The following is a 24,341-nucleotide window of genomic DNA, read 5'->3' on the forward strand; positions in this document are numbered from 1 at the left end:
ACATGAGTTGCCACCCCGTACCCTTGGGCCTCAGTTTCCCCATCCAGGACAGAAGATGGGGGGGGGGGTGCTCCTAGCCTCACTTCTGGTCTATGTGTGTTAGGAGGGGACATTGTTCCCCCCTCCCAAAGGAGCAGTATCTGTGGTATGCAGGTGCCCACGGGTCTGGACAAGCCCATGGGAACCTGCCCGGGTCACAACTCAAAGGAGATGACAGCCCCCCCCCCCCCGGCCCGCCCCCTCCCTGGCGCCCGGGGCAGGGGAGGAGAGAAGCAGGCAGCCCCCCGGCCCGCCCCCTCCCTGGCGCCCGGGGCAGGGGAGGAGAGAAGCAGGCAGCCGGATGCTAATCGCACGGATTCCCTTTATTGAACGGTACTAGTTACTGCAGTCAGATTAAGTCACATTTAAAAGCAGACCATCCAGTTGCACTGAAACCGATTCTATTCATTACATAGTTTTAATCACTGTCCGGTGAACTGGCAAATCCAATCAAAGCATTAGTCTTTAATTAAAAAATTAAAAGGAAATATTCAGACAATAGCCAAGCAATCACATCACAATGCACAATTACCTAGAATTGCAATTAAAAAGTAGTTAACCGAAGGGGAGTTGGGGGGGGGGGTTGAAAAACAAGAAAGAAAAATTTAAAAAAAAAAAAAGCAAAGGGGAAAAAAAATCACACTAATCCCTTTTTTTTTAAAAACTATCAATATAATACATGAAGGAACAAAGGACACTAGCCTCAAAAAGCGGGTTCCTCTAAGTCTAGAAACGTCGTCAGCGGCGAAAACTCGAAAAGCACACTAGCTGTAGCAGGACAATAAAAAATACTGAGCATGGAATACTTTTAATCTCTGCCATTAATATTCATTTCCAGCTGCTTATAATAGCAGCGCCTCATGGCCAAATCATTAGAGTTTTACATCTGGGTTGCAAATGACACTTTGATTGGATGTAATGTTCAAATGGCCCTCCCCACGGCGCTCCGGCAAGCCTTCTGCGGAGAGGTGTCCCATGGAGCGGTCCCTCACTGTGCGTGCTGGCTCATCGTGTGGTTCTGCAAAGGCGAAGAAAGGAGACACGCATGAGGGCAGAAGAATGGCGGGCTCGCCCGTCCCCTCCCACTCGGCGCACGGACGCCCAGAGCCGAGTAAAGCGCCTGCATGATACAGCACAGCATGCAGAGGGGGGAGAAGTGCCCCGGGGACGCGGCGGGGAAGACGCCGCGTGGACTCGGGGCTTGGGGATCGGTTCCTGCGGCTGCCAACCTGGGCTCTCTATAAATTGTTTTGCTTCTTTTCCTTTGCCTTTTTTTTTTTTTTTAAAAGACCATTCAGATCTCCGTCCAGGGACCGACTATGGGGAGGGGAGGCGGCCAGGGTGAACCACAGCCCGGATCACCTCTCCATCCCACCCCCAACCCCCGCCCCCTGCACCAACGACAAGGAGGAGGCAGCTCTGCCTCTGATCGCCCCCTCCTCGAGCCTCCGCCGAGCAGAGGGAGACAGCAGATGTGCGGCTCTCCGGCCAAGAAACACCCGAGTGGGCACAGACGTGCGGAGGCAGTGGGCGGCCGCGGTGCCTGCGGCCGAGGCAGGGGACGGGTCGCCCGGCAGGGGCAGCGCTGGGAGGAGGGGAGCCCGCCCGTGCAGTCACGTGACGCCGCTCGGGCCAGAAGACGGGGATGCTGTTTAGTGTGGCCGAATCCGCCAGGGAATCCAGGGCCCGGTGGGGACCCCTGTGGCCAAACGCTGCCCCCTCACCACGGCCCGCGGCGTTTGCTCCCTCCTGCCGGCCGCAGCCGTCCTGCCGTGTGGATCTGTTTGCACGGGAGCCAGCAGCCTGGGGCTGGGGGCGGGACTTGGCCTCCGACAGCCCGCAGTCTTTTTTGTTTCTTTTCAGTGGTGCGTGTTCCAAATTCAGACCAATTTCATCAAAGCCTCAGGTGGTGTGCCACCTCGTGACCCCTGCAGAAAGGAAGCAAACTCCACCGGGACAGAGCAGCTCTGTGAGGGGCGGCACGGGCCCAGGGAAACCCCGGGGGGCAGCTGCCTAGGGCCGCTCCTGCCTCCCCAGCCGGGCGCCCCAGCCGGCGGGAGCCCAGCAACTCCTCGCAGACTGGAGGCAGCGGCCTGCAGCTCTGCTACTGACCGCCAGGGGTCACAAGAGGCGCTTGGTCTATCTCCCGGGCTCCAGGTCCGGGAGGATGCCCGCTGCTTCACCCAGAAGCCTGGGGCCTAGGGCCAACGTGGGGCCACACCCACTGCCTGGCACAGGGCTCTCGCGGCGGCGCCTTCCCACGGTGGGCACTGCCGTGGCCTCCGTGCTGCTATCATCGACCCCTCCAGCAAGCGAGATCCTCACACAGTAAATGCCCACCGACACCTGCAGCCCTCCTGCCATGGGCTGGGAGCAGGCACATGGCTGGTGTGTGGCCAGCATGCATGCTGTGTGCCAGGGCAGGCTGGTCGCCATGCATCTCACTACAGCCTAAGCAGGTGGGATAGCATAAGATTAGAAAATTGAGGGTAGGGGGCTAAGTGGCCCAAGGTCACCCAGCTAGGGGGGCATGGGCAGCTGCCCTCGGCAACTGGGATCCACTGCCCTGCATCCGGATGCACACTTCAGCCCATGGACCTTCGGTCCTCACCACCAGACACAAGTGTCGACTCTGCCTGGCACCTTGGTGGGGGCGTCACTGGCCCAGAGGCACAGAGCAGGTGTCTGAGGCCATAGATGGGATGCCAGTGGTTTCCATGGAAACCCCACCCTCCAGCAGAGGCACCTGTTCCTGTTCTGGTGCAGGACACCCAGGCTGTCCTGCAGGTAGCCGACCCCAGCCTCTGCACAGACTGGCTTTCCAGCTCCAAGTCTCTCTGACCCAGCTCCCATCCCCAACTAAGCCCCTCTTGGAATCTTCTGGACGCATCATTCCCCATCCTGCAGCCCCCAGAGGCCACCTCAGGCCACCTCCCATAGACATCGATGCCCCCACTGTCCTGAGCAGATCCTTGGGACTCCAGCGCCCAGCAGCAGCCATAGGCCCCCACCGTCTGGCTGTGCTCGGGTCCTTTATTTGGGCGAGCTTGGAGAGGAGGGAGGTAGGCACAAAGGCGGCACCAGGGCCTATCTCTGAAGGAATCAAGAGGACATATGGATGAAGCGTGGGGCAGGAAGTGGGCCTGGGGGAAGGTGGGACCATGCCGGGCAGAGGCACTGGTGCCAAGGCAGCTGAGCTGAGGGGTCCTTGCCCAGGGCTCCCCAGGAAGGCTGCCGGGAGCATGGACCACGGACAGCGGAGGCCGAGTGCCTGCCAGGTGGGGACTCAGCTCCACAGCGGCAGAAAACCGGCGGTGGGATGTGAAGTCCACAAACTCCACAAGGCCCACCCACCCCAACACGGGGAGGGGAGAGGGGAGTCTGGGCTCTGGAGAAGAGGAAGCTGCCTCCTGCCAGGACAGCACGGACAGGGAGGCCCACGGTGACACAGGGCCACATGGGAGTTGCTGGGGTCCAAACCTCCAAAGCAAAAGCCTGCACCTAGCACTGGTCAGGCAAGGCCACTTCTCAGGTGAAAACAGCAGTGGACCCTCTGTAAGCAGCAGCAGTGGGTGCTTCTCAGGTCAGACTCACGGAAGAGCTTCCTCACAGAGGGTCAACACGTTCTCCCCTGGAGTTCTGCTATGGGAACAAAGGCCTAGGATGTCACGGCAGATGGGAAAGGGGCTCGGGCACCCGAATTCATTCTGCACCGCATTACTGAGCACCTGCTGGGTGCTGTGCTCTGGGTTGGGCACAGAGAGGGGCAGGAGAAGAGTCCCCTGGGCCCACTGATGTGGGCAGGGGGAGTGAGCCACACAGACACTCATTCACAGACTTTGGGGATAAGTGGTGCAAACCTCAGCTCAGCTGGGGAGAAGGGTCAAGGTCACAGCAGGTGCACAGGTCCCGGGTGGTCAGCCAAGGAGACCGGCTCCTCCCTGGGTTCAGGGTGGTCTCTCGAAGGGCAGAGGGGGTTGGCAGGGAGCCTCATCAGCAGGACTCCTGAGCTCGGGCTCTGGCCTGAGGCCGTACACAGGCACAGCTCGGCACTGGAACCCAGCCCACAGCTGCTTCCTCGTGGCTGGAGCCCGGGTGCTCCAACAAGCCTTCTCCAAGAGTTCCGTGAGCCCGCCTTGCCTCTCACAAGGGCATTCTGCTTAATGTCTGTTTCTCTGTTTACGCCGCTGCTATATTTAGCCTGTTCCGAGGAGCAAGAGAATCGTTTCTGAAAGACGCCGGCAACCCAGCACCAAAAAGGCCCGGGCAGAGGAAGGGCTGAGCCGGGCCTGGGGGGCAGGCCTGGCATCCGTGCCGGCCTCTGCCTGCCAGGGAGACACAGGTGTGGGGCAGAGACGCAGGTGAGAAAAATAAACCGGGAGAATGGGAGGGGGCGGGTGGCGAGGGCGCGTGGCCCCGATCCACCCCTCAGCACAGCTCATGTGCGCTTCTGGCACCGTGCGTCTCAGGAGCCCTGCCTGGCACACGAAGTCCTCAGCCCCAGGGACGTGATGCAGGGAAAGGGCGCGGGGGCGTGCATGCTGCCCTTTGCAGGGAGACCCAGGAAAGGAGCCCTGCCTGGGGGAGCCGGCGCAGCAGAGCTGGCTCCCCGTCCTGCCCTCCATCTCAGGAGGGAAAGAAACCCAGCGCTCGTTTACATGGTCATTCACTGATTCACTCATTCACTCAATGGAACCTCCTCGAAGCTCTGTGCGCATGGCTGGGAATTCAGCAGCAAAATAATCCTGATCTTGAATGAGATCCAGACAAATGTGCTAGGCACAGAGGGAGCGGCCAGGCACAAGGCGCGCGGTGGCTGCCGCGTCCTTCCCCAAACACCGACACATGAGCCACTCAGAGGCCAGGTTGGGGCCCAACTCTGGTCTCGGCAGCCCCCGCTCAGCCCACATCCCTACCCTGCTCCAAACCAGTCACCAACCCCACACTGCATGCCTCCCCCTGGTCAGCAGCCAGGCTGCTCCTCGAGGTCTCAGCTCCAGTCTCTGTCCCTTGGTCTGGGACCCTGCTTGGTCTCCCTTTGACACCTGCCCACCACGTGCCAAGCTGGGGAGACTGGAGGTGCTTAACCATGCTGGCTGGCTGCTGGCCAGACGCAGCAGGAGATGGCTCTGCACCTGCCCGGGCACACATGCTGGAGAGGATTTCCCTGCACGGCAGGTGGCTCCAGGAGCCACCCCTGCTGTGTCTTGATGTCTGTAGAGAGTGCGTGTGGACCTCAGCAAGCGGCCCCTTGGTGCTGCCACTGCCCTGGAATCCCAACTGTGCCACTTCCTAGCCATGTGGGTCAGGGCCCATGTCAGGCCTCACAGAGTATGAGCGGCCAGGCCAGGTGGGCCCTTCCTCCCTCTGTGTCCAGGGCTGGCATGGTCCCAGGAGCACTGCTGAGATGGCCCGATGAGGGTGGTCCTGACTTTGGAGCAGCAGGTAGCTGCTGAAGGCCCCAGGCTCCCTACCCCAACCCAGAAGCTGCCTGGTCCACTAACCACTGCTTCCCCCCATGCAGTGGGGGCCAGGCTGGGGTATCTGGTGAGGAGGGGAGCCTCAGGGAGACTCCACGGGGACGGGCAAGGTGTGCACTCATCCATTCGTCCACTCACTCCTCCTTTCCTTCCACATTCACTGATTCCCCATCGGCCAGGCCCTGTGCGTAGAGAAGTGGAGAAGCTGCAGTTCTGTCCCTAGCGGAGCCCACCGTTTATGGCAATGGCCAGGCCCACAGACCCAAAAGACCCTAAAGGGAAAACAAAGGGCTCTTCCTGGAGACCACGCCCTAGGCTCAAGCCCTTCAGTCCTTATGCCAGACAAGGTCACAGGAACCCCGAACCCCCTCCGTCCCCAGACCGCCCCACCGGCAGGATCCACCTGGCCTTCACCTGGACCCATGCATCTGTCCTTTCTTTCCACCACGAGGCCACTCCCCGGCGCCTCCAGACACGATGGCTTTTGCAAGGCTGGCTTTAAAAGGGATGAGGACCAAGTCCAAGAAGCTGCCCTAACCATGGACAGATTCCGTTTCCAGGGGAAAGACAGGACCTGGAGCCATGGTCGAGCTAGGTGGGGACACAGAAGGGCTCTGAGACTTGTCCATTTAAAAAACAAGGAAGGGCCGGTGCTGTGGTGTTGCAGGATTCGGCACCAGCATCCCATATGGGCGCCAGTTCTAGTCCTGCCTCCTCCACTTCCGATCCAGCTCCCTGCTGATGTGCATGGGAAAGCAGAAGATGGTCCAAGTGCTTGGGGCCCCTGCACCCATGTGGGAGACCTGGAAGAAGCTCCTGGCTTTAGATTAGCCTAGCTCTTTGTGGCCATCTGGGGAGTGAACCAGCAGATGGAAGACCTGATTGTCTCTGCCTCTCCCTTTGCAATACTGCCTTTCACACGCTAGCATGTGTACTGTGCATGCCTGTGTGTGTGTGTGTGCAGGAAGGGAGGGCTCTCCAGGAAGAACAAGCTGCACAGACAACAGTGTGGAAGTCACCGCGTGCTCTCTGTGCGGCAGGCACCGTTCTCAGCACTTCACTTGCACACACTCAGAGAAGCCTCGTGACAACCCTGTGAGTGCAACACCATTATTCTCCCTATTGTACAGATGGGAAAACTGAGGCACAGAGAGATCCAGGTGCCGCAGCAGGCAATGGCAGGACAGGATCTGCACACAGACAGCCCGTCTGCAGAGCCCCCTCTTTGCCATGGCATGGCTCTGCCTGTGAGATGTGAAAAGTGCAGCATATGTTGGGGGAACAATGAATAATTCAGCTTGGCAGCAGCACAGGGCGTGTGCCATGGAGACCAGCCTGGGAAGGAAGGCAGGGGCTTTATTGATGAGGCTCCTGGATGCCAGACGAGGCAGCTTGCCCTTAAATCCGGGCCATGGGGAGCCATCGAAGGTATTTGAGCTGTGGAGTTACACGAGAGGCAAGACACCCGGAGAAGCTCGTGCCTCCAGCCAAAGAGGTGAATCAGCAGAGCCTCCCGCCTTGCATCTCCCTGGGAGCCTGCCCTCTGTTCCCTTCCAAAGACCCCTCCCCAACACACGCACGTTGGGGAAGGGGCCGGCACAGGCAGCCCCTCTCCCCCCTTTCTGCTATGTCTCACCTGGGCAGCCCCTCGCTGCTTGTGAACACTTATTTTTAGAAGCGTTTGACAACCGTCCAAGGGTCTAAGACGAACAGATGGCCTGTCTTAAAGGCTCGTATGTTCGCTAGTTTGCACTTCTGACAAACGGGAAGCGCACTCCAGAGCCCGCCGTCACCGGCGCTGAATGAATACTCAGAACGCAGTTTAGCTAATGCACGTCATTAAAATGAGGAGTGAGTGATGGCCAAGGTTCCCCTAAATGCCGGCCTGGTGACGCAGCCGTGGTCGCACCCCGGGCCAGGGCCTGGGCATGGACGCACCCAGTGAGCCCCGGTGCACCCTCCCCCCAAGCCAGCAAGGCAGCCACTGTCCTGTTCACACAGAAAGCAGAGGAGGGTTTGCCCACCTGGCGGTGACACCACTGGTTCCTGGTATCAGAGTGAAGCTGATGGCCCCCTGGCCTGGGACACGGCCCTGAAACGTCCAGCAAGGCACAAGGGGCACAGCAGCTCCCGTGTGCACAGGGCCACGCGCGGGGCTCCCAGACACCACAACAGCTTGTTCTCTGCCACTCCAGAGCAGCAGGAAGTGAGCGTCGCCACGCTCCGACAGACACAGGAGCCGACTCTCCTGGGACAGCCTCAATCCACCTGGAACTCCTGGCCCCGGGAGCAAGGGGCTGGCTGCATGGGGCTGGGGCCCACTGCTACCTGGTGGACTCAGGGCCACAGGCAGACTCTAGGGACCCAGAAGTGACCAGGGCCAGGCACGTGAGGAGGCGCCACATCCACGCAGCCCCTGACCAGACTCCTTTCGTGGGAGGGGTCTCCCACATGCTGGGCAGGCCCAGGTGGGGAGAAGTGTACCCTGCCCCTTCTCTGACCACCCCTGGCCTGCTCCCTGCCGTGCCCAGGATACCAAAGACTAAAACAGGCGGCCTGGTCAAGTTCTACGAGCAGAGACATCTCCCTGTGCGAGAAAACGTAGGAGAAAATGTTGTGGGGGAAAAAATGACGCAATAAGCTGGCAAGGGGGCAGGTCCCCTAAAGCTCAGCAGAGGACAGACTGTTAGGAGGGAGCCAGGGCCTTCCATTAGGCACCCCGCCTGCAAACGGGCTCCCATTCAGTCACCCAAGAACACAAGGGAGTTAATAAATCCTGCCCCAAGGGGCTGCTGGCTCAGGGGCCGGGCACCTTGCTGCGCAATGGCCCCTGGGCGCTGCTGGTGGGCAGTCATGCAGGGGGAGGGCGAGTCCTACAGCTGGGGTCACAAGCACAGGAGCAGTGGGCATTTCCAGGGTTGCTTGCGCTCTGCCCCTCCCAGGACCAGAGTCTCACCTGTCGCAGAGGGAATCTGGTCTTCCTGGGGACAGGCTGGGTGCCTGGTGGCCAGGTCTCCTGGGGACTGGACCCCAAGCTGAGTCAGGGCTGCAGTGCAGGGTGCTAGCCGTGGCATGCCAGATGCCCACGTGGTCACAGCTGTGGACATCAGCCCCTCCTGGGCAGGGATACTGCCCTACCTTGCAAAACTCTAACCACGCCAGCCAGGCACCTGCATGGACCCAGGGCCCTGGGGGACAGTTCATCTCAAATATGACTCAGCGCATGGTCAGCATGAGCCACACCCCTGACGAGATCCGGGTCCAGCCTGGTACAGCAGGGCTGGGAACCCAAGCAAAGCCCTGAGCAGAGCCCAGGGTGAGACGGCTCCCGAGACCACACAAAGCTCTCAGTTCCCACCTCAAACAGCCGCACACAGAACCCTGTGTGCAGACAAATGTGGTGTATGGGGGTGGGGCACCAAACTCTCACTGAGTGTGTGTTGGGGGTGGTCATGAAAATGCAGGAAGAGGGGCCGGCACTGTGGCATAGCAGGCAAAGCCACCGTCTGCTGTGCCGGCATCCCATATGGATGCTGGTTCGAGTCCCGGGTGCTCCACTTCTGATCCAGCTCTCTGCTATGGCCTGGGAAGGCAGTAGAAGATGGCCCAAGTCCTTGGGCCCCTGCACTTGGGTGAAAGACCAAGAAGAAGCTCCTGGCTCCTGGCTTTGGATGGGCATAGCTCCAGCTGTTGCAACCTTTTGGGGGCTGAACCAGAGGATGGAAGACCTTCTCTCTCTGCCTCTCAAATAAATAAATAAATCTTTTAAAAAAAAAAAAAGTAGAAAGAAAGAAAATGCAGGAAGGGATGAATCCGCGAGGCCCGTCTGCCACGTGTCTGCATGGAGACCTCGAGTGGAGGGGGGCGGGGGGCTGGGTTTGCTCTGGGAACACCTGCCGCTCGGCTAAGGTGCAGAGCAGGAAGGCACAGAGGGGACCGCACCAGCCCCACAAATTCAAACTTTGCCGAAAAGGGGCAGTGCTCTCAGCTCCGAGCAGGGCCAGCCGTCCCGGGCAAGGGTGCAGCTGGCAAGCAGTCAGCCCATGATTTAGGGGCCTCCCATGAGGGAAGGGGCTGTGGGCCATGGCACGATTAAGTTGTGGAGCAGAGAGGGAGGGTAGAAGTTCTGCTGAGGCCAGAATTACCTGCTTGCCCTGGGCACCGCTGCCTCCCTGCTCTGCTCTTGCTATTGGCTCGGAGCCTGTGCTTGCTGAAATACCCGGCTGCAGGCTACTGTAGCAGAGCAAGGTGCCCACCACAGGGGCAGGGAGGAGGGAGGACAGAATAGGGCAGCCCCTCCTCTTCCATGCCCCTTGTCCCCACCCATCCCAGAGTGTGATGTTAGACTTTCCTTGAAAGTGCCGGGGACCCTCTCGAGAGGTTATGCCAGGTGCAATGAGCCACCTGCCGAAGGACATACACCGCGCGGTTCCTCTCGGAAATGGGGGGATTCTCAGAGACAGAAGTGAGCCTGGCAGCTGCCAGGGGCTGGGGAGGCAGGGAACAGGAAGTCAGCATTGAGCGGGACAGAGGGTCAGCTGAGAGGAGGTGGCGGTGGGGATGGTTGAGCGGCAGTGTGACTATACTGAGTGCCACCGAGCCACACACGTTTTAAAATGGTTATGGTGCTGAGTTTTATGCTATGTATACTTTACCACCATGAAATCATCATGGGGGGCAGGTGACGTTGCAGCACAGTGGGTTAAGCCACTGCTTGCCATGCCAGCGTTCCATATCGGAACACTGGGTCAAGTCCCAGCCGCTCTGCTTCTGACCCAGCTCCCTGCTAATGCACCTGGGAAAGTGGCAGAAGAAGGCCCAGGTGCTTCAGCCCCTGCACCCACATGGGAGACCCGGATGGAGTTTCTGGCTCCTGGCTTCAGCCTGGCTTAGCTTTGGGTTGCTGTGTCCATTCTGGGACTGAACCAGAGGTTGGGAGATGTCTCTCTCTCCCATCGCTGTCACTGTGCTGGTCACATATATAAATAAAAAATCTTTAAAAACACAATGTGGGCAGGGCCCTACATGGACAGCAGGGCAGGTAGGAGGGAGAGGCACACCTTGGACCTTTGGTTCCAGGGCTGGAAGCCACACAGAGAGAGTCACAGCCCATGAGTTCTCGGCTGGGTGGCAGGGAGCTGTAGCCGCCAGGGGGAGACACGCCCGCGGCCGAGCTGTGGCTGGTGTTGGCTCCAACTTATATGATAGAGCAGAACAGAAGTTCCCAGTGATACCCGGGCGGCCCCTGCTGCCTGCCTGCGTGCGGCTCCCAGCGCCAGGCTGAGGATGAACAGAGCTTCCTGAAACCTGAAGAACAGGGAATCCTGGGTCACAATGCGATGAGCTGGCTCCACACGGGCTCCCCACGTTTTACAAACAAACCATCAGGACCAACAGCCACCAGCTGGGATGGCTACTTGAGATCAGGGAGGTACTGGAACATCTCGGTCACGTGGTCACTAATCATGTCCTTATAAGGATGTTCCGGTCCCTATGAAAACTCCCATCATAACTACTTCTATTTTCCTCCAAGTTTTTATACAAGGGAAAACTTCCCTGCACCTGTGTGACTTCTAGGAAATTAACCCCTACAGATGAAGAGCCACTTTGGCAGACATGCTGAGGGTGGTCCGCTCAGAAAACATGGCCCAGCATCCCCTAAAATGGCTCGTGGAGCCCACCTGGCCCAGCCCCCTGCTGGTAGACCACCGGTTGCAGGGCCAGAGGGTCTGAAGACGGAGTGAGCTGGCTGTGACAGACCGTGTGTGTGTGTAGCCATGATCCAAACTGCACTGCAAGATCCAATGATCCTGTGAGATGCACAGGTGGACACCCTTGCTGGTCTGGTGGGAGGGGGTCCAGCACAGCACAAAGCAAAGGGCGCAGACTGGTTCACACCCCAACCCCCCACCCCCAGGAAAGGCAGGGCTCCATGGGCGGACCACTCCTTGAAGCCCGTCCCACAGACAGGGCGGAAGCACAAGGTGGCTCAGCGTGAAATGCCACAACTGCCCTCCTGTGCACCACCTGTGAGCACCCGGCCCCTACACCTGCCCCGCTGTGAGCAGGTGGTCCGCCCTAGCCTTCCCTTCTGCACCAGGCAGAACTCATCCACGGCCCCTGTGTGTCTCATCTCACCCAGTTCATCAGAGCGGGCGGGCTGTGTGTGAACAGTTTAAGTAAAATGGGGAAAGGAACAGTTGGACACGCAGCCTGGCATTGAGAGTGTCCGAGGAAGGCATCGTAAGAGTTGGGAAGGTCCAACAGCCTCAGTACTGAGGGGTGGATGGAAAGATGGATGGTGGATGAACACTGGACGCATGGGTGGGTAGGCGGAGCGCTGGCTGGAGGCGGCTGGATGGTGGACAGGTGCCTGGATGCGAGCTGAGCAGGTGGGTCCTGGCTGGCTGGTGCGTGGGTGGGTGGCTGGCCAGGTAGACAGATAATAAGTGGACGGGTTGAACAGTGGGAAACGGGAGTATGAGGATAAATAAGTAAGCCGCAGGGGGTGAGCTGGTAAAAAGGCAATGGGGTTCTGGAGTTCAAGCCTCGCCTCAGCCACTTTCTGTCCCTGTGACCCTAGGCAAGTCACTGCACTTCTCTAAGTACCTGTGGACTCACCTAAAAAGCCTACGCCTACCTCTTGGCCCTGCTAGGAGCTTCAGATTGGATAGCTCCTGAAACGCGAGGCAGGTGTTTAGTGTCATCCAGACACAAGCACACGCTGTGGGGACACAGATGGAGCCACAGGTCAGGGACACAACTGTCTGAGCTGTGTCCAGCTCCGATTTTGGAGAGGTCGGGGGCACCAATCATGGAGTGGGGGAGAAGTGACCCTGCTCGCCATCCCTGCACAAACACCGGCAACCACTGCAAGACCTAGTCCTCCCTGCCTGTCTCCTACTTTAACAACCAGTTCCCAAGCCTCAGTTTGCAGGTCTGTGAAATGGGGAGAGTACAGACGCCTTCCAGGAGCCCCGGGTTGTTGAGGCAGTGGGCAGATAAAATTTGCAAACCGTGAAGTGTTTCCACAGGGAGCACAAACCCTGAGTGCAGGTGGGTAACGTGCCCGGTAAGGAGACCAGGCGGGGCTGCACTGAACCAGGGAGCACACTGGCCATGGCCAAAGCGGGCAGCTGACTGTTGCTTTAGGACGGGTGCGGGAGCAGACAGGTCTGATTTGTAAACAAATCCAGAAATGCAGCCACTGAGTTGGGAGGGAGGGGTCAGGAGGACAGATCTGGTGCTGGAGGCCTGGGCCTACCACCAGCCGGCTCTGTAGCCTGGGGGAATCAGGTCTCTCTCTGTGCCTCAGTTTCCCTGTCTTGACAGTGCAGGCACTGTGAGGACTGAATGCTAAGAACAATGCCTGGTGCTTGGTTAGCACTTCACGTGTAGCAGCCGCTGTAGGAAATCGTCCTGTTTTGAAATATAGATGGGGGCCAGCACTGTGGCATAGCGGGTAAAGCCGCCGTCCGCATTGCCGGCATACCATATGGGTGCTGATTCAAGTCCTGGCTGCTCACGTCCGATCCAGCTCTCTGCTATGGCCTGGGAAAGCAGTAGAAAATAGCCCTGGTGCTTGGGCCCCCGCACCCATGTGGGAGACCTGGAAGAAGCACCTGGCTCCTGGCTTCAGATCAGCGCAGCTCCAGCCAACTAGGGAGTGAACCAGCGGGTGGAAGACCTCTCTCTCTGCCTCTCCTGTCTCTGTGTAACTTTGATTTTCACATAAATAAACAAATCTTTTTTTTTAAAAAAAAGAAATATAGACAATGGTTTAAAAGTTCCACAGCCCCTGGGCCATGGGCTGTGAGGTCTCACCCTCCATTCTGTAAAAATTCCCGGTGTTATTATGATGGCAACTTCTCCCAGTGTGCCAGGAGGCTGGGGGTCATCCCAGCCACAGCTGCAGGGAGGGAAGGACCTGGTGTGCCTCCTTACCCTCCTGGGGACCGATTCCAGAACCTTGCTCCTTTCTGGTCCCCTGTCAACAATGCCGTATGTGGTCTAGTCTAAGCCCGGACAGAATGTAAGATGCTCCAGTATTTGATGGATCCCAATGAACAAAAACAGAAAAAAAAGAGACCAACCAAATGATGACACACAAATGCAAATGAGGCATCCCAGTTTAAGAGCTGTTGTAATGAGAAGTTATGTATCTTAAAATATGTTCAATACATATGGCTAACAGCTGCCACCGACCGACCTCCTGCCGTGTGCCAGGAACTGGGCCACCTGCTCCTCAGTTTCTCCCCTTGCTTCTCCCAACTCTGCCCACTTGACTGATGAGGAAGTTGAGGCTGTGTGAGGCTTCCTGGTCTAGTCTGGATACCACTACCTTGATGTTCCCTGCTGCGTGCGCACGCACACACACACGCACAAACACACACACACCATCCCTGGTACCACATAAAGGAGCCACCTCTGACACGGGCACCTGCCTCACCCACAGTCCAGCCAGCCCAGTGAACTTCACTGCAGCCTGGGTGAGCCCCAGCCAGTCCCTGTTTGATTTTGTCTAAACTTCAGAAGCGGAGCGAGTGGAGTTGCGTTTGTTATTGACACAGCAAAATTAATTTTCTGCTATCTCCTCCCTCTCGTCTCCAGGCCCGGCCCCACCCCCCCGCCTCTCCTGTGAGTGTTGACAGGCGGCTGCTGACTGGTGCTCCCGAAATGCCAACTTGCATTTCTCATCATTAATTTCTCTCTAAATGTCATTAGTAATTGTTCCTGCTCGACCAAAGAGCTGGAGCCGGGCTGCCACGGAGAGCACCCTGGTCTCATCTCTCAGCTGCTGGGGGCCGAGAATCCCCCGCCATGCCAGACCCTGGCATCGCAGCAGGAGCCAGCCTGCCTCGCTCCCACCCCACTGGAGAGAGGCTGCTCAATCCAGAGTCAGGTTAAACACGCAAGGATCAGCAATGCCAAAGAGCCTCGCCCATGGTATCAGAGCCATGGGTGAGAGTTCAGGCTGCCGGGGTTCAAATCCCAGCTTGGCCTCTGCCTGCCCATCTGTGACATGGGGACAAAAACAGCACCAGAAGCTAAAATAGGACACTCAAAATGCTCCCAGCAGTTCTGGGCTGCTGTTGCTGTTATCCTGCACCTACCTCCTCCTTGCCTTGTGCCACCAGGGCTGCAGGTTCAGCTCTGCCACTTGTGACCCTGCATCAAGCGAGTGACCTCCCTGGCTTGTCCCTCCCATCGGAAGTGGGATGGAACAGGGACGCTGCCAACTCTGCCCCTAAGGCTGTCCCCTCCTGCTGGCCCTCCCAGGGAGCCAAGCCTCTGCTCAGTGACTTGAAAACATGTGGCACCCTGCACGCCGACAGCAAGAAGCACCTCTGAGAGTCACGGCTCCAGGCCCCAGGCTGGGGTCTCTCCTGTACCTGAGGCCGCTTCTTTGTTTAAGTGCTGGGGGGAGGGCTGTGCGCAGGGCAAACGTCCACGGGCGCCGAACCAACACGGCGCCCACTCTTCCCAGTCTTGCCATTGTTACTAAGAAACTGAAGGCATTTGGTCCTGGCTGGGGAGGGGCTGGGCTCGCGGCGCACACGACGGCCGCAGGCTCGAGCTCCTGGCAGCCCCTGGCAGCTCCCCCGTGCCCATCTGTCGCCATGGCATGGTGCCCCACTCAAGTTGGTTGGCCCTGTGCCCCAGGGCATGAATGACAGGCTCCAGTGGGCAGACGGGCAGCCCGAGGCGGAGTCCAAGGGCCATCTCTGCCCGGAGCCGGGCCTCAGCGGGGAGGCCACCCCCCTACCCCCAGTCCCCATCTGGGCCTTGACACACTTCACCGCTCAGGAGGGCTGACCCCCAGGGCTCATGAGGGCATCTGAGCTCAGCCGGGCTCGGGCTTCTGCCTCCACATCCTCCTCCAGATGCCCATCCCCTACTCCATGTCACCCCGGGCTGCCTGGAGCAGCGATGGCTTCACACGCCTGGCCACCGTGCACAGTGGCTGCAGCGCCCCCTGGAAGGTTCTCCCCTGGGAGGCGGGGCCTGTGCTCATCTGTGGCCCCACTGCTCAGCCCAAGGCCTAAGAACACAGGCCCTGGTGTCAGGCTGCCTGGGCTCGTGGTGAGTGGGAGTGTGGGGCCTCAGTTTCCCCATCTGTAACAATGAGGTCATCGCATGTGCAAGGTCTGAATGATGCTACCACACGGAAGAGCTGTCAGGTCCCAGCGCACTCAGGCACTGCTGCCTCATTTGCAAGGAGCAGGGAGAAGAAGCCCGTGTCCTGGGCCTGTGAGGACAAGGGGCACGGTCAACACCGCCCCTCAGTCTTCTCCAGACCACCAGACACAGCCCCTCAGGGACCCAGCTGCCCCCGTGAAAGCAGTGGGAATAGGATGACAACGCCAGTGACGGCAACTCTTAAGGCCTGTGCCACTCGACAGGGAATAAATCAAGGCTCAGAGACACAGGCCACCCATGGCCAGTAACCCAGTCACTTCCAGCCAGCAGGAGCCAAGCCCAGGCCCTGAGATGTCCCCGGCCACACAGTCACATGGCACCCGACAGCGGGTCCGTGTTGTGTGCAGCACTCACATTCCAGGATACAGAGTGCAGGCTGAGTAGCCCTCATCGGAGGTGCTCGGGACCCAAGTATGCTGCGCTTCTGCAGATGTGGGAATACGTGCTACGCCTAACGAGCTATCTGGGGGATAGGACCCCCAGAAATGAAAGACGACTTTCATTTGTGCTTCAAGTATGCCCTACAGGGATGCTGGGCATGAACCAGAATGCTCCCCTTTGTGGTGTCGTGTTAGTGCTCAAAACAGTTCAAACTGTGGAGCACTTTGGGTTTCAGATGTTCAGATTAAGGATATTCAACCTGCACATGAAAATAGATATTATGTGATATATACTATACAGTACTCTAGTGATTACTATACTATAGTCCAGTAATACTGTACCATAGTATATAGCACTATACTCTAGTGATGCTAGAGTATAGTAATACTGTATTATGCTATACAGTACCACACTATACTCTAATGATACTATGCTACACTATAGTAATACTGCACTATGGTATACAGTACTATACTGTACTCTAGTGAAGCTATACTATAGTATGACTGTACCATGGTATACAGTATTCTACTATGCTTTAGTAATGCTGTACTATATTCCATGATGGTGATTCTATGCTATACTATACTATACAATAGTAATTCTATACTATACTGTACCCTAGTGATGCTATGCTATATTGTATGGCAGTAATACTACACTATACTATATAATACTATACTACACACTAGTGATACTATGCTATACTATACTCTGATGATGCTATACTATGTTCCATGACAGTGATTCTATGCTATACTATGCGATAGTAATTTTATACTATATCATACTCTAGTGCTGTTATGCTATACCATACTACAGTACTACTGCATTATACTCTATAATACTATACTGTACTCTAGTGATGCTATACTATACTATAGTGACTATATACTACACTATAGTGACACTATGCTATACTATACTATAGTTATACTGCACTACACTATATAATACTCTACTATACTCTAGTGACACTATCCTCTACTATACTTTGGTGATTCTATACTATATTCCATGACAGAGATTTTTATGCTATACTGTATGATAGCATAATATACCATATCTCTCACAAACACATAATAATTATTTGTCCATGTTTGTTTACTGTCCTCCTCTCCACAGTACTGTGTCTAGGCCTCTGCATGTCCCAGCACCACACACATCTGGTGCATAATAGGTTCCTGGTAAACACACGGGCTAGACTGAGAGCATCCATGAATGATTGACTGAGCTGGAGGAGGAATGAACCCCAAGTCCATGGTCACACATATAATGATGGTGAGAATGACAATGGTTGGTGCTCACCAAGCCTTGTCTCTGGGTCACACCTGGTCCTGGGGCCCTTCCAGGCCCCCCACCTTGCCCAAGGAAAGGACCGTCATTACCCCCAGGTTTCTGAGGCCCAGAGAAGCTCTGTGACTTGCTGACAATCACAGAGCTGCTCCAGGGTGGTGCTAGGATTTGCAGCCAGGCCGCAGGCCCCACAGCACGGGCACACGTTGCCAGGCCAGGTTGCCACATGTCAGAGAACTCAGGCTGGGCTAGGTTCTTCCCGCGCTCTTTGAGGAAGGCAGGAGACACGAGGGGGTCACACTGGGAATGCACCACAATTGTCCTCTCACATGAACTTTTGATCCTCACAACAATCCAAGATGCTGGGCCTGGTCCCATTTCACAGAGAGGGACACTGAGCCCAGAGAGGGGGAGGAACAGCTTACGGAGGACAGCACTCAGCCAAGCCCTTGCCTCCCAGGTGGCTGGCTCCAGGGCAGGCACTGGGGTCTCACTGCTGGGAACCGCAGCGGGTCCCCAGGCCCCGCCGTTTCTCACTCTGGGGTCGAGCCCAGGGGCCCTGCTCTTCCCGCAGTGGTTGGGCTGGTGAGGACTGAAGCAGAACGGAGGGAGACGCTGCCACTCACAGAAAGCACAGCCACAGAGTCCAATGCTAAGCATGTGCCTAAAGCACTTCCAATTTTTAATTATTATTAGTTATAATTATCTGGCTGGATCTGACAGCAGCAGTGCAAAGAGGCAAGGAAACTGGCTCCTCCGCTACTCAGCTCCTAAGGACCAGGAATTTAAAAATGGACTCCCACAGTCTGCAGGTTGTACCCCTCTTTTCATTTCACTTTTCCTTGTTATCTGCTCTCTTCCTACTTTCCAGGAGCTCAAAACAATATGGTAAGACATGGAGATGGATGGCTGGGTAGGTGGATGGAAGCATGGATAGAAGGAAGGATGGATAGCTGTGTGGGTGGATGGATAGGTGGGTGTAAGTGGGTGGATGGGCGGATGGATGGATAGATGGATAAGTGGATGGGTGGATGGATGGATGAATGGATGGATAAGTGGATGGATGGATTGGTGGGTGGGTAGATGAGTGGATGGATGGGTGGATGGACGAACTGCAGGTAAGAAGAGGGAGTCTTCACCTTCCAAAAAGCCCCCATGAGTGGCAAGTTAGGTGTAGATGCAGTTACTTACACTCTACAAAAGGACTGGGTTTTACTAAGCAGGGAGAATCAGGGAGACCTTCTCAGAGAAGGGACGACTTGAGCCGATGTGAGGCTTGAGAAGAAGGGCAGGGTGGTCCAGCTCTGTGGTGAACAGGTGCTCAGCCTGACCTGGGCGGGCAAGGGAAGGTCAGGCCAGGAGGGGGAAGTGACGGCAGCTGGCATCTGTGTTGCTTGCCACAGCCCAGTCTCACTTGATTCTGGGACTCTCCCCATTCGGTACCTCAGGGACTTTGCACTGGTGCTTCCTTTTCCTGGAGGATCCCACACTCTCCATTCCAGCCCATTGGCTGCTGCTTAATGTTCAGCACGTGGTTGAAATGCCAGCCTGTCCTAACCACCTGATCCAATCCTTCACCCCTAATGTCCCCCCACCTCTGCCCTGACACACAGGCAAGTGTGAACACACACACACACACACACACACACTCCTCTCCATCACAACAGCATTCTAATCTCTGCAACATTTCATCACTGAAATGTCCTAGTCCACTTATTTGCTGACTTACCACCTGCCAACGCCATGATATCCAGGGGCCTTGGCTCCTTGTTTCCAGCTTATCCTGGGCCCCTGTGACTGGCACCAGGCGTGGGCACGCAGTAAATGTGTGTGGCATGGATACTGGGGCCGGGGAAGGGTCAAACCCAACCTCCTCAGGGGCTGGGCGGGACAGGTCCCAGCAGAGCCCAGACCACGCCCCTGGCTCATGGAGCCCTCCCCCTAGCGGGGTCCCAGGCTCCAGCCTGGCATGGCTCGGCTTGCCCCATTGGAAGGGCTCTGGGTTGCTTGTCAGAACACCCAGCTCTGCTTTTAATCAATTGTAATCATTTAGCTGGAAGCGGCATGATTAGGCACACACAAGCAAACAGCGTGAGCTAATCCTTTAAATGCGCCCGCTCAACGCCGGCCTGGCCGCTTTGCCGCCGCGGGCCGGCTTCCGAATCGCTTCCTGCAGCCCCTGGCTTTGTCCGCAAGGGAGCGGAGAGTCTGGGGCGCAGGGCATCCCCCCAACACACACACAGCTCAGCGACACCAGAAACCCCTCCTTTAAAGAACCCTCCGTCTAGCCCAAGGTCCAATCCCCGGGGACAACACCATGCCAGCCCCGGGTTGTCACAAGGGGAGACAGGTGGCAGCACCAGGGAGCAGAGCCCCTGTCTCCACAAGACTAGAGCTACTCCTTCCTCTACCGGAGCCCGGCTGGAGCCCAGCCCACCTCTTGCCCGCAGGCAAGCACCAGGGCTCGGGGCGGCAGCACACCCCGCAGGAGCGTGCACAGGCCCCGCTGGGCGATCCCAGAAGCAGTCTTTTTGCCTCCCCTATCGCTGCCACTTGTGCTACCTGCTTGGCCCAACTACTAAAATAGTTTCTGGGTCCCCTGACAACGAGGGCTTTTTATAGTTCAGCACCGCAGGCCTCATTTAAATCTATCAGCTCATATAAATGGCACTTTATGAAACTTGGGAGGGTTCCTGTTTGCCTTGGTGGCAGCACCAACAATCCGGCTTTGTGCGCGGCTCTGCCGTTGGCTCGTGACCCCAGGCCACGTCACTCGGCCCGCCCCTGGGGCTGCGTGGAGGCTGTCTGTGCACAGCGCTGACGACGGGGCCTGGCGCGCCGGGTGGGATAGATGTGGCCGATTCCCGTGGAGCCCTGTCAGAGCGCAGCCCACCACGGGGCTGGGAGCAGCCTGCGCTGCTCCGGGACACTGAGCACGGGAGGCAGCCGGGGAGGTGCCCACGGGGATCCAGGGACAGCTGGGCTGGGTGGGCAGAGGCTCTCCCTCCCTGGCAGGTCAGCGCACCCCTGGCAGGGGGCCGACAGGGCCCCAGGCCTTCATCTGCTCAGGCCTGAGGTGGGTAAGGCGAGCCCACCAGCCTGACATTTGTGGGGCTGTCTCGCACCTGTGTCACACGTCACATCTCCTTTCTGCCCTTCACCGAGCTTGGGGCACAACTGAGGAAGCAGGGTCCCCAGTCACAGCCCTGGGGCCTGCAGCGCACAGGGAGGTGGAGGAAGGGGGAGCTGAGGCCCCGGCACCCTGGCCCCCACTCCCTTCCTCTTCCTCCTCCTACCCCTGCTCTGGACACCCGGCTTCCCTCCACGGCCCAGGGTGAGGTCTGCCACACGCACAGCCTTGAGGCTGCGATAAGATGCCACAGACGGAAGGAGCCAAGCCTCGCTCTGCTCAAACTTGAGCCAGGAATCAGGAAATCACAGCAAACCCCAGGGGAGGGAACCCTAAGAAACCATGTGACAGGGGCCTGCGCTGTGGTGCAGCGGGTAAAGCCGCCGCCTCCAGTGCTGGCATTCCATATGGACACTGGTTCAAGCCCCGGCTGCTCCTCTTCCAATCCAGTTCTCTGCTATGGCCTGGGAAAGCAGTGGCAGATGGCCCAAGTGCTTGGGCCCCTGCACCCATGTGGGAGATCCAGAAGAAGCTCCTGGCTTCGGTGTGGCCCAACCCTGGCCATTGTGGCCATTTGGGGGATGAACCAGTGGATGGAAGATCTCTCTCGCTAACTCTGCTCTTCAAATGATTAATATAAAAATCTTTAAAAAGTAAATCTGTCAGATTTTGATCATAGTGTAAGTTGGAGAACACGGGTCTGGTACTTTGTTTTCATCACAATATGGATGAAACCCAGGTCCTTGACCGTCCTGTAAGCCTCGCCATGACCTGGGTTCCCTCTGCCTCTCCCCACCACACCAGGCCCCCCCTTGCTGTGCCTGACACACTCTGCTCTCAGCTGCCCTGGCAACGCACACCAGCCACAGGGCCTACACGCTCATGGCTTCCTCCCACACACATGCCCTCTCATCCTTTGGATGTCAGCTCATATACCATCTCCCTGACAACGCCCCGATCGAGTGCTAGCCCATTCCCGGCTTCGCTTTCTTCACGCCATCTACCATGACTGGAAAGTGTCCGTCAGCCCCTAAACGCAGGCCCACGGGTACTTCCCTGCCATGTCCACCACCGTCCACCCAGTCCCAAGGACTCTACCTGGCACGTAGCAGGCCTCTATATGAGGGGACTTCAACAACCTCCTGGGAGTTGGACTTGAAGGGTAAGTTTATTTTGGTGCAAAAAAAGTTGAAACCCATGTGTCCAAGGGGGCTTCAGAAAGCTCGTGGAGCAGGTGCGTTAAGGAAAACTGAGGATTTCCAAAGCTGATGACAGGGTGGGCGCTTGGCACAGTGGGTGAGACACTGACATCTGCCATCAGAGGGCCTAGGTTCCAGCCCAGCTGCGCTCCCCATTCCAGCTTCCTGCTAACGTGCACCATGGAGGGCAGCAAGGGAGGGCTCAAGTATGTGGGTCTCTCTCCGTCAGCCGCAAGGGAGACCTGAATTGAGTTCTGAGCTCCCAGCTGCTGTATGGCCCAGCTCTGGCTGTTGTGGGCACTGGGAGAATGAACCAGTGGATGGAAAATCTCTCTCGCTCTGACTCTCAGTCTTAGAGAGAAACAGAAAGAGAGGGAAGGAAGGAACAGAGAGAGGAAGAGAGGAAGAGAGGAAGGGAGGGAGGGAGAGAGGGAGGGAGGGAGGGAGGGAAGGAGGGGATATGACACAGAGGTTTCAGATCTTTGCACCAATATAAACTAATTTCCCATGAACTTTCCTAAGTGTCCTCCCAGGCCTGTGTCAGCCCCTCCTGCACTCCACAGCGCCACCTGGAGGGCGCCCCACTTTGTCCAAAGTCCCCTGGGTTCATCGCAGTCTTTGGGGTGGAGACAGCTGAACCCAGAATCCGACGGGCTCCTGTTCATGCCTCCTGAGGGGTCAAAACATTGCCGCTAACACAGCCGGAACCTGCCGGGGTCCAGTCCCACCCCCACGCCCCACAGCTGCGAGCTGGGGCCTGAGCCCTGCATCTTCCCAAGGCTGCTCAGCCCACGGTCCCTCGTGCCCACAAACGTCTCCCTGATGTCAAAGGACACACGGCACGACAGCCAGGCCAGGCTCAGCAAGGGCAGAGACACTGCGCGCCATGCCTGAACCTGCCAGGGTAACGTCCCGGTTGCCTGTGCCAGTCCCCCAGGCCCGCCAGCCTCAGCCTCAGCCTCCACGTTAGGACAATGCAAACGCCCGCGCCGGACAAACCATCCTCCCACACACACCAGAGAAGCCAGTTGCTCAGCGGAAGCCATTCTGTGCACAGCACTCCCACCTTTTGACGCTCTGTCATTCAAATCATGAGACAACCGGGATGCATTCTGGCTACCTTCAGCAGACTTGCCGGCCCTGGCCGATGGCACTTCAAGGTTCACGGGGTGACCCAGGAAACCAGCAGAATCACTCAGGGGCCAGGGTCAGGGTCGCACCAGGGGCTGAGGCAGGCACAGGCGCCGCGAGAGCCATGGGCACCGGCCGCTGTCTGCACCTCAGCACTCCAGAGGCAGGCTTGGGCCCACAGAGCTGGAGGAGTTCCCAAGCCAACAGAGGCGTGTGCAGCACACTGGACACGGGAGGTGGCGCGGGCAGGGCCCAGCCAGTGTGGGGTGTGAGTGGATCGCCGTTCATAGGCGTCCATGACTTTTAAAGAAGTCTGGCTGCTGGGTTATAAACAGCTACATCCACCAATAGGCCCCAGGCCCATTTTGCTAGCTGGGCCCAGCAGGTGGAGCGGGGAGGGGAGGGCATTGGGGGAGAGGGCTCCTGTATGGCAGCAGGGCAGGTGCTGGCACAAGTCCCCTGGACACTAACTCCAGCTGTCCCCGAGTGCATGTGCCCAGCACAGACACCAAGGCCCTGGCGGGGTCAAGACCTCGGGGGCAGCCTTCAGGAAGTGGAGCCCCTCTCCAGCCTGGCCCTGTATAACTGGACCCACAGGGGGTTGCCCAAGGGATGAAAAGAGCCAGGTTTCCCAGTAAAACACCTGGGCACTAATCAGGGCCAGGTTTTGGGGGGGCGGGGGGCTGGTGCTGGGAATAGGATCCTGACCCCAGGGCAATCAAGGTCCCTCTGCAACCCCCCCCCCCCCATCCCCCGTGGTCCTGTTTGCATTCCCTCTGGGCAATGGCTATGCAGGCCAGAGACAGACAGGATGGGCTGGGCCTTCAGTGCAACTGCGCCCCTTCAACCATAGGAGGAGAGCACCACAGCTCCCACCAAGTGATGGGTGCCTCTGGGTGCATGGCGCCCACTTGCCTGAGTGGGAGACGGCTGAGTGTAGCAGGCACAGCTCCTGCGAGGGCACCAGGAGGGGTTGGTGCTGGTGAGCAGCTACACCTTGCGTGTGTGCCCGTGGTCCTTCGGGCTATGGCCGGACGCCAGCTCCCTGCTCTTCTGGCAGAGAGGGGTGCTCTCTTCCTCGCCCCCTTGAAAGCTGAGTGCGGCCACATGGCCTGCCCTGGCCAAACAAAGACTGAGAGCTGGCAGCCATGAAAATCACTTCCAAATGGAAGCTTGAAGAGGTGGTGCCTGAGCCACGCCCTCTTCCTCCTTCTTCCTGCCTCAGTGACCATGGCAACGTGGATGGACGTGAGCTTAGTCCCTCCCCGCCACCTGCCTGGATGTGTCACGAGAGCCGCAAACATGTGGGGACGCAGAGAGACACAGAGGATGCTCGTCACTGCAGCAGAGCCTGACCCGTGCACCTGACCCACAGTGCCTCCACGGGCGGGCGTGGGGGGCCTGCCTCTGCAGGAGGCGCGGTGCTACCCTCTGTGAAGAAAGGACATCTTCGTGTGTGTGCAGCGGCCGGGGTGTGTGTGGTGC

The 24,341-nt window shown here is 57.8% G+C and overlaps 1 protein-coding gene across 1 annotated transcript in view; it reads right to left on the reverse strand.

Annotated features, from left to right (window-relative positions):
- Positions 1-381: 381 nt before the first annotated feature.
- The window catches only part of ZNF423 (zinc finger protein 423), a 327,441-nt gene continuing 303,481 nt past the window's right edge, over positions 382-24,341 (reverse strand). Inside the window, exon 9 of the mRNA XM_062176600.1 lies at positions 382-1,057. Coding sequence (XP_062032584.1) covers positions 1,028-1,057 — 30 coding nt within the window. The 3' untranslated portion in view covers positions 382-1,027. The remainder of the gene's footprint in view (positions 1,058-24,341) is intronic.

The sequence above is a fragment of the Lepus europaeus genome, chromosome 19 (genome assembly GCF_033115175.1).
Source record: "Lepus europaeus isolate LE1 chromosome 19, mLepTim1.pri, whole genome shotgun sequence".
Lineage (NCBI taxonomy): Eukaryota > Metazoa > Chordata > Mammalia > Lagomorpha > Leporidae > Lepus > Lepus europaeus.